Source organism: Rattus norvegicus, chromosome 1, assembly GCF_036323735.1.
Source record: "Rattus norvegicus strain BN/NHsdMcwi chromosome 1, GRCr8, whole genome shotgun sequence".
NCBI classification, from domain to species: Eukaryota; Metazoa; Chordata; class Mammalia; order Rodentia; family Muridae; genus Rattus; species Rattus norvegicus.
This window is the reverse complement of record NC_086019.1, coordinates 209448079-209457287: the sequence shown is the minus strand read 5'-3', so window position 1 is coordinate 209457287 and position 9209 is coordinate 209448079. Positions and strand designations below refer to the sequence as shown.

Sequence of the window (9209 nt, the reverse complement as noted above, 5' to 3'; positions counted from 1 at the left end):
AGACCCGGGTCAGTGACTGGGTAGGCAGCAACAGCGTCCCACTGAGGGAAAACACTAGGATGTGGTAAAACTTGGTGACACCTTTGCCTTTGGGACTGTTTTCCAAGCCACATTTGCTGGACACAGAGCTGGCAAAAACCAGTCTCCCGGCTCCTATCCTGCTCAGCTGCAAATAGAAAAAGATAAAAACAGACACAGGTGCTTCCAGATACGTTTGTCATTTTAATATCTTTCTCAGTCACTCCCAGTCCGTGGGGGCTCTCTATACATGATTGAATGCTTCTCTTGGATGGAGCATCCAGTGTGCATAGCACATACCATCTCTGGGTCGACACCTGTAGTAACTACAGACCGACTCGGTAACAGGGGCGGATACAGAAACCCAAATCCATTTAGTAACAAAGTTCCAAAGATACAATCTTGTCCCTGGGCACAGGAAAGGAAGCTAACAGGCTGAAGAAACAGGTAATAGGTGTCAGGTAGGACCACAGCCAGCCTGAGGCAACATAGCAGCAGAGAATCCCATCAGAGCAGAGCAGGAGTCTTCTACCTGTAGTCTCAACACAATTCAAGCAGGAGACTGGCCTGGGCTACCGAATAAGACCCCCACATTTCCTCCCCCACAAAAAAGAGGGAGGCTTAGCTCTGCTGAGTGGTCTAGCACACACTCGATTTCAATTCCCATCACCTAATGAGTGGGTGTGGTGGGCAAGGCCTGTAACCTTAGCACTTGGAAATGGGGCAAGAGGATCAGAAATTCAAGGTCATCTTTAATGACATAGCAAGTTCAGGGCCAGCCTGGGCTAAGAGACCCAGTCTTTAAAAAATAACAAAAACAAAAGACCTTCAACTATCTTCTCCCCAACACTCTTGGAGTCTAGGGCCTGGCTTAAAAAACACAAAATCTGTATCAGCCTGTGAGCCCCAGACAGAAAGGGAAGTTTGGGACATGCTCCCACCTCAACTTTGGGGCGTGGCTTCTTCCTTCTAGGGCAGCGCTGCAGAATAGTATTTTAAGTATCCCATTAGCATTCAAACAAAGAGTTTTCTTCTAAAGGAATGTGAAAGACAAAAAAAAATGCCAATCAGATTTTCCCGTCTTGCTGTCTGTACCCTCTCATAAAGTTAATTCGGGAGGAGGCTCAGAAGCCTCCCAGCAGAGTCTTAACGTCTTGGGGAGAAGCATTTGAGACATTCGCTGTAGTGAGCGAAGGTCATTTTGTATAAACTCCAAAGTCATTCATTAAAATTAAATGTCCTCCCTCACCTCAGCCCTTTTTTTAAATGCCGCCGACCCTGCTCCTCCATCTCGGTCTCGGTGACAGGGGTGACATTCGTAAAATATATAAAGAAAAATATAAGGGTTACTTGACTTGGTGACCATATACTGCACTCCGACAGCTGGCCGCGCATATTTTCACCATGAATACCCCTTACTAAAAGTAAATCATTGGGTAAAGATAGCTGAAACGTGACAAGAGACCAGCGGGTTGAGAGATGCTACATGTGGAAGAGAAACAGGCAGACGCACCCAGCAGAGCCTCCAGCTTGGCCACCAGGGACTCAGGAACTCTGAGGTAGATGGGAATAGAATGCGTTTCACATTGGCGCAGCACTGGAATGCGGACTCCTGCAGTCTGCCTGCATAAGGGCTGCCCCGATGGGAAGGACAGCTCACCTTTAAATTATGGAGTCCCAATACAAAAGACCCCCAAATTCAGGGAAGCCTGTTTTTCTCAATTTGATTTTTGCAAAATACATTGTTATATCCCCGACATGTCATCCTCTATCACAAAACAATTTCATCCCTAGAGTTGGAGTTGTGGCACACGCATCTTGTCCATTCCTAGTTCCTTTTTCCAGGGAATTTACAAAGTTCCAGTGGCTACAAGCCATGCGCCCTGTTGGCCAGTAAAAAAGAAGGCAAACAGGAGTTTATAAAGTTGTCTAAGGGTCTCCCATCCGGTAGGTCCAAGAAGATTGACTGCAAGAGAGTTCAAAGATCAGTCTTGGAGATCTAAAAACAGAGGCGGGAGGACTTCCAGGACGCACTTCTGTCCCTGGAGTAAACCGATCCGACAGGGTTCATACCAAAGGGAGCTGAGGGAGCGGCTGCTGCAGGATGCTCCGGGACAGGAGGAAGCTTAGGGTCCTCCTCTCACTGACTCAGAGGACCCAAGCAGGCCTTTCCAGACAGAGGGGCCAGGCACCCTTGGAATCTGATGTCACCACGTTTTAGAGGCACATATGAAACAGCAGCACAGCCCGATCTTTGAGAGTGAAGGAAAAAGTTTGTCCCACTGTACCAAAGAGGTCCGAGCTGCATTTGATTTGTTTGTTCTTTTGGTCATTTTCCGCCAGAAAATGAAAATACATAGACTTATAAATAATTGGCTGTCCATATATACATATTTAAATAATTAATTTAAATATCTTAGGCTTGTTTTTGCAAACAATTATCCATCGAGAGAAAGTGCTCCTCCTGAGGGGTCGGGTGTGCTTCCGAGGCTGAGGCAGGGCTTCGGAGAGTCACAGTCTAGGAAGGAAGTGGGTTACCTTCATGGTCGGCGAAACTCGGTTCCCCTTCTTGGTCCGCCCGTTCTTACTGAGGGCCATGAACATGCCCGGGTATGCGTAGGACTCGTAGGCATTGTAGTTGTTGGGGAGAAGTATTTCTTTGAATTTACACTCGTCGGTAAAGAAAGGCTGGGAAAGAGGACACGGAGTGAGCCAGGGACCTGCTGCAGTCGGGGCCCAAGAAGTAAGCGGGGAGTCAGGATTGACCCTGACTTCAAGGAGGTGACAAGTCCACTGTAGGCGGACTTGCCCCTATCCACTTAGTATCTCCTGCCGCCTGCCCTGCCTGCTGGGGCCCAATTCTCTCTCCCTGGATCAGTAAGTAACCCACGCAGGAGGGAATCGGGTAAGTTTTCTTGGTTTGGAAACTCAGCCTGCCTCTGGCTACTTTGGCTGAAAACCTTAAGACCTGGCGACCCTACTGCCAGTCCTCTGTGACCAAGACACAAGTGTTTGGGGGTGAAGGGTTTATAAATCCTGCTAGTCTTGCACACTGTCCCCAACAGGTGCCCAGCCAGACCCGAGGGCACTCACCACACCGAAGAGCTTGCCCCTGCTGCTCATGGCCACGAAGAACCGGCTGGCCACTCCGAAGATGCTCACCACACCCCGCTGCACCGGAGAGAGCTCCAGAAGGCCTGGGAGGGGGGGGCGGGACGCAGGTCAGAAAAGCGTAGTAGGTGACCCTGGGCTCACACAGACCCTCCGACTCTGAGACTCTTGGGATCTCGATGCTGGGGTGAGTGGGGGTGAAAAGCCCAGGGTCCCCAACGCATTAAGAGCTCGTCTCCTGTCTGCCGGTAGCCCCCAAGTCCGGCCTCAGTCTGGGCGCTTGTCCCGGGCTCCCGTGGGTGCGGGCGAGTGAAAGCGCTGGAATTCGGCACCGGGAGCCCAGGCTTCCGAAGGCGGGAGGCGGAGCCCGACCGCCGGGTGCGCTCGCAGTCCTCGAGCCCAAGGGGACGGAGCTCGAGTCCACTCGGTCCCCAGGACTACTACTGCCCGGGACCCCACCCTCTCGGCGCGCCCCGAACTCACTGTCCCTCGTGTCCGCGTGCACACCGCCGATGCGGCCGTCGGGCAGCACCTGCAGGTGGAATCCGATGCCCACGTTGCAGTAGAGTCTCCGCAGCCTTTTGAGGCCCAGCAGGTAGTCCCCTGCGCCGCTGCGGACCGCCGCCTGCGGGGGCTGCGCGGCCACCGGCAAGCGTGCCAGCGAGCGGGCCACCAGGCCGTCCCAGCCGTGCCCCAATTCGGCGTGCCGCGTGCCGTTGGGTGCGGCGGTCCCTCGGTCCGCCAGGGCCACCACCAGGGCCAGCAGGACCCCGGGCAGCAGCGTCCCTGTAGTCGGCCCGCGCTTCGCCATTCCGGCCCGCGGGCCGTGCGTGAGCCCGAGCGGCGGGCCGTGAGTTCGGTGAGTGCTGCGCGCAAGTCGAAGCCACGAGAGCAAACGGGCAAGCGCCGGTGGCGGGACAGTCCCCGCGCGCCCAGCCCCGCCGAGCAGTGGTATATATAGCCGGCGCCCCCTCCTACTCGCCTGCCCGCGGGGCGTCGGTCGCCTGGGAGCCGGGGCGCAGGCCGCCTGCCAATCACCGCCGGGGGAGGAGGCGCGGGCTGGGCGGTGGCTACTGTCACCTGGAGAGACCCCAACCCCTCACTCTTGTCTCCGCCCAGCACTCGAACCTGTTGATCCCGCCCCTTGGTTATTTGTTCCCCAGGGCATCTCCTATACTCCTTCCTTACGGGACCCTTGGGAGCCGCCAGAACCTGGGTCCTTTCTGCTGGCAAGGACTGGCTTGAGCTAGGGTGGGAGGCAGCAAGTCACAGTGGCTTGGCTATCAGGGTGTAACTCTAAGGAGGCCGGGGATTGGGGGGAGCACGATAGGAGGGAAGCAAGACATGGTCTGGCCCCAGAGGCTAGGAAATGTAACGGTCTTCCAGGTGGTGGGAAGCCTGAACTACGGGAGTGGGCGCTTCTAAGAGAACTCAGGTCAAGGACATGAAGGGACAAGCACAGACCCGCACTCCCCTCGTAGGTACCCCAAGGGAAGGAAGGACAGAAAGCTGGCAGAACATTGGGCTCTTAGAGTCATCAGTTCCCTACCTCTGACTCCAGAGCAGGGATTTCCAAGTGTGGAGGCCAGACCTTCCCAACCCAGGAGCATGCCAAACCCTAAGGTTCTGGAATGGTCCCTTCCCCCACCAGCACCCCTCCCCCAACTGTGGCCATTATGGCCTGATGGGGGTGGACTGGGCAGAGCCCTGGCACTGCTCACCTAGGTGTGAATGTCCCTGTTCTGTGGTATCTGAGGAGCCTGGAGCCAGCAGGTGACCTGGCCACTGATGGAGGAGCCTCAGAGCCTGCCACACTCCTCACTGAGGAATCAGTAGCTTGGGCAGGAGCTTCTGGGAGCTGTGATTTCCTTCTGCCCTCTGTCTTTGGGCTTGCACCAATCATTCCTGGTCCTTACTCAGAACACCAAAGGGAACGCAGCCAGGTCAGTCCTGAGCCCCAGAGGATACACTTGAACATCTACCTATCCCTTAGTGGGGTTTAGACCATGTCTCCAAATCTCTTAATGAGGCATTCTGATGCACTTGGCAGCCTGGGATACCCGGGTCCTCCAGTGACTGGTAGAGCTGCTGCTGGCCTTGCTGGCCAGGGAGCAAAGCCAGCTACACACACACACACACACACACACACACACACACACACACACACACACACACACCCTGCTGAGAAACATCCCTTCCCATCCCAGGGTCCCTAATTCCCCTGCTGTGAGTGAGGAGGGCTGCAGGCCTTTGTCTGGGCACTCCTGGGTGTTCCTTTCAGAGGCTGGGACCCAGGCCTGGGTCAGATCTAGGTCATTGCCCTGCACTTCAGCTTCTGGTGGCAAACAGGTTCCCCTACCCCAACTCAATCTGGGAGTGCATCCCTGGCTCTGTGACACTGCCGAAGGAACTGCTGGCCACTACACCCTGTGGGGTGCTCTTGACAGTGAAGTAGTCAGGAGGATCACAATTGGGCACTATCTTCCAACTCCTGTGGGGCCTGCTTCTTGCTCCAGGCTGTGGAACCTTCAGTAAGTGCTTCAGGCTCTTCTCCATGTTCAGTAGTGTTAGGGAGAATATGGGAGCACCGGGGAGGATAAGACTCATGTGGACTAACCCTAGTCTGTCACTAGACTCCCTACCTCATGCCTGTCCAACTTCCAGCCCTTTCCCTAGAAGGAAGACCCAGAGATCTTTTGGCGCAGGACTCCTCCTCCGTTAGGCTGCCCTAGGACCTCAGTCTCCCTGATATCTGTGTGCGCCCCCCCCCCCCACTCTGCTTGCAGCCAATTCACACCTTTATTGGGACCAGGTTTGGTGTCCTACCTTTAATCCCAGCACCCAGGAGGCAGACAGGTGCATCTCTGTGAATTTGAGGCCTGCCTGGTCTATTTAATGAGTTCCAAGCCAATCTGGGTTACAGAATAAGACCCTGTCTCAAAAAACAACCCAAACAAAAATCTTCATTTGCTGGAAGGTGGGAGCATGTGCCTTTAATCCCAGTACTCTGGAAGCAGAGATAGGAGGATCTCTGAGTTCAAGGCCAGCCTGGTCTACAGATTCAGTTCCAGTATAGCCAGGGATACACGGATCAAAACAAAAGAAGCCTCCATTTATTATCGCCCCTCCCCCTGCTGAAATTGTTACCATCATGGTGTGATCACAGGTCTAGCTCCAGGCCTTGGAGCACACACAGTAAGTGTTCAATGATGCTTGTGGACCAGTGGCTACTGGCTAAGCCAGGCTGGGAGCAAGTCTGCCAATGGCTTCAGGCTAGAGACTGAAGCTTTTAAGTGCCTGGGACAGACAGGATGGAGTAAGGTGGCTTTGGCTTATCTGAGTTGGGGTCCTGGGCCCCTCTGCCCTGCCACAGGCCCCTGAATGTCTAGTCTATTATGAACTTGGGACACACCCTGCAACCACCAGCTCTGGGTTCAAGTCTAGCCTCCAACCCGTTGTTACATATGACTTTTCACTTGTAGAGTGCTCTTCATGTCCCAGTCTACAAAACGAACACAAGAAATGGTGGCTGTTGTGGGCTGTGGATGTGACTCACTTGTAGAGTGCTCATCGGCCACACGTGAGGCCCCAGTCTTTATCCCCAGCACTGAATAACCCCGGCATGGTGGTGCACACCTACAATCCCATCCATAGGGAGCTGGAAGCAGGAGGAGGATCAAAAGTTCAAGGTTACCCTCAGCTACAAAGAGAATTGAGGGCCAGATGTAGGGAACAGGGTACCAGCAAGGCAAAGGGGGGGGGGAGGGACTTTGAGAAGAGACTGCACAAAGTCTGGGGGGGTGGTGGTGGTAGGGTGCCTCAGATCAGGCCTGGCTGACAGCAAGTTCTGGTCTCTGAGGAGTGGCCCAGGTCTGTGGAGAATGTTCACAAAAATCATCCTCCAGTAGTCTGGAGGCTGACAGGTGAGCCAGTGGCAGGACACCTTGAAGCCTGCAGTCCAGCCCAGGCCAGCCCTCAGAGTGTGACCTTGTGTGACCTATTCCTTAAAAAGTCCCAGAGCCATCCCCTTGAATAACTACTTCTCCTTAGGAGCAGGACTTCTCCAGGTAGCCAGCTTAGCTGTTAAGTAAGATCAGCAGCTTCATTGTCATAAGAATAAGAATGCATAAAAATTAGGTTCTGGGCCCAAGGCAGAAGGAGGCTGTTCTCTGGGCAGGGCCCAGGGTAAACTTTACAAATCAGCTTGGCTCTCCCAGTTTAAATCCCTCTTCTTGTCTCAGCAATGTCTTTATGCAGACGGATGGGGGTGGGGGAAGGCCTGGCAGGTGGGTCTGCTGAGAACTTCAGAGCTGACGCGTTTCCTCTGGGCCTCCAAACTGAGGGGGGAGGTCAGCTAATATTTTAGCATTAAAAACAAAAACAAAATAAAATTGGCATAGCTTGGTGGTGCTCGCTTTTAATCCCAGAACTCAGGAGGCTGAGGCAGGTAGATCTCTGAGAGACTAACCTAGAGTTTCAGGCTAGCCAAGGTTACATAGTGAAACCCTGTCTCAACCCTGTCCAAAAAAAAAGAAAAAAAGAAAAAAAATCGCCCTCCAGATAAAGGCACATTGCAGGACCCCAAGCCTGACTTTAAACTCAGGAACCCACACGGTGGAAGGAGAGAACTGGCTCTCAGTACTGTTCTGTTGTCCTGTAGACACTACCATCCAGTTCCAGAATGTTCTCATCTCCCCAGACTGAAACTGTGTTCCCCTCAAATGCTGACTCATCCTCCCCCACCCCTTTGAGCCCACATCCTGTGGAGCTCAGGGCTTTAGGGACTCCAGGGATCTGCCTAGCAGTGTGTGGCCCTTTGTGCCTGGGCTGGCTCACTGCCTGGAACCTATTCCATTTATTCAGCAGGTACAGGTGCTGTGTGTGTCTGAATTCCCTTCTTTTTGAAGACTGAATAATATTCTACCGCCCAGACTGTCACATTTTTGGTGGCCCCTTGGTTTTTTCTGTGGACCCTCAGGATTCTCCCTTGGAGCTGCTGTGACACACAGTGCCACTACCCTCACCAATTTACCCTTGCTTATCTGACCCCTTTCAGCCCTTCCTGAGAATGCTGGCTTACATCGTAATTCTACAATGGAGTGTGGGGGGCACTGCTGGGCCTTCCAGGTACTTGGCAGTACTGGGGATTGGACCATGATGTCACACTGAGAGGCCAACACCCCTGCCACTGAGTTTGCATGCATGTGTGTTACACGCAAGCACTATCCAAGGAGGGCTGAAGGGGGTGTCATCCCCCCAGAAGTGGAGTCATTGATCACTGTAAAATTGCCACGTGGGTGCCGGGAAAAGAACCCTGGTCCCTGGCAAGAGCAAGTTCTCTTCTTTCCAGAAGTTGGTTTTGGTTCAACGTGTTTGAACTCAGGTTGTCAGGCTTGGCAGCAAGCGTTCTTACACACCAAGCCCTCTCTGTGGCCCTTCAGGCTTTCTTCTCTCACACAGTCTCCATGGAGAACAGGCTGATGTGAACTTCATCACCTGCAGCTCCGTGGTGAGCCCCTGAGCTTGGATAAGTTTGGTTTCTGTTTTGTTTTGTGTGGTTTTGGTTTTTCGAGGCAGGGTTTCTGTGTAGCCTTGGCTGGCTGTCCTAGATTAGGTTGGCCTCAAATTTCCAAGACGCACCTGCCTCTGCCTCCTGAGTGCTGGGAATAAATGTGTGAGCCTGCACTACCACCACCACCCAACCTGGCTAAGGACATCTTTAAAAAGGCATTTTGAGGTCGGGGCTGTTAGAAGAATGCTCACTTAGCGAGGCCCGGGCCACAGTCAATCCCCAGACACATTAAGTTGGGTGTGGTGGTGCTAACCTGCCGTCCCAGAACTTAGGTGGAGGCAGGAGGATCTGAAGTTCAAGGTTATCCCTCTTTACCTATGGCTTGAAGTCAGCCTGGGTTACACAAAACTCTGTCTATAATAACTATTGTTTCCTGGCAACCACACTTCTTTTCAATATTTTTTTTAAAGATTTATTTATTTATCATATACAAGTACACTATAACTGTCTTCAGACACACCAGAAGAGGGCATCGGATCCCATTACAGATGGTTGTGAGCCACCATGT

General features: G+C 53.1%; 1 protein-coding gene across 1 annotated transcript; it reads right to left on the bottom strand.

Moving 5' to 3' along the window:
* Nucleotides 1–202: 202 nt before the first annotated feature.
* Nucleotides 203–4059, bottom strand: Fgf4 (fibroblast growth factor 4). The gene is made up of 3 exons (NM_001389212.1): nucleotides 3613–4059; nucleotides 3112–3215; nucleotides 203–2706 (listed from the first exon to the last, which is right to left on the bottom strand). The coding sequence occupies exons 1-3, from the start codon at nucleotides 3938–3940 to the stop codon at nucleotides 2530–2532; spliced, it is 609 nt and encodes a 202-aa protein (NP_001376141.1). The 5' UTR covers nucleotides 3941–4059; the 3' UTR covers nucleotides 203–2529.
* Between the last annotated feature and the right edge of the window lie 5150 nt (nucleotides 4060–9209).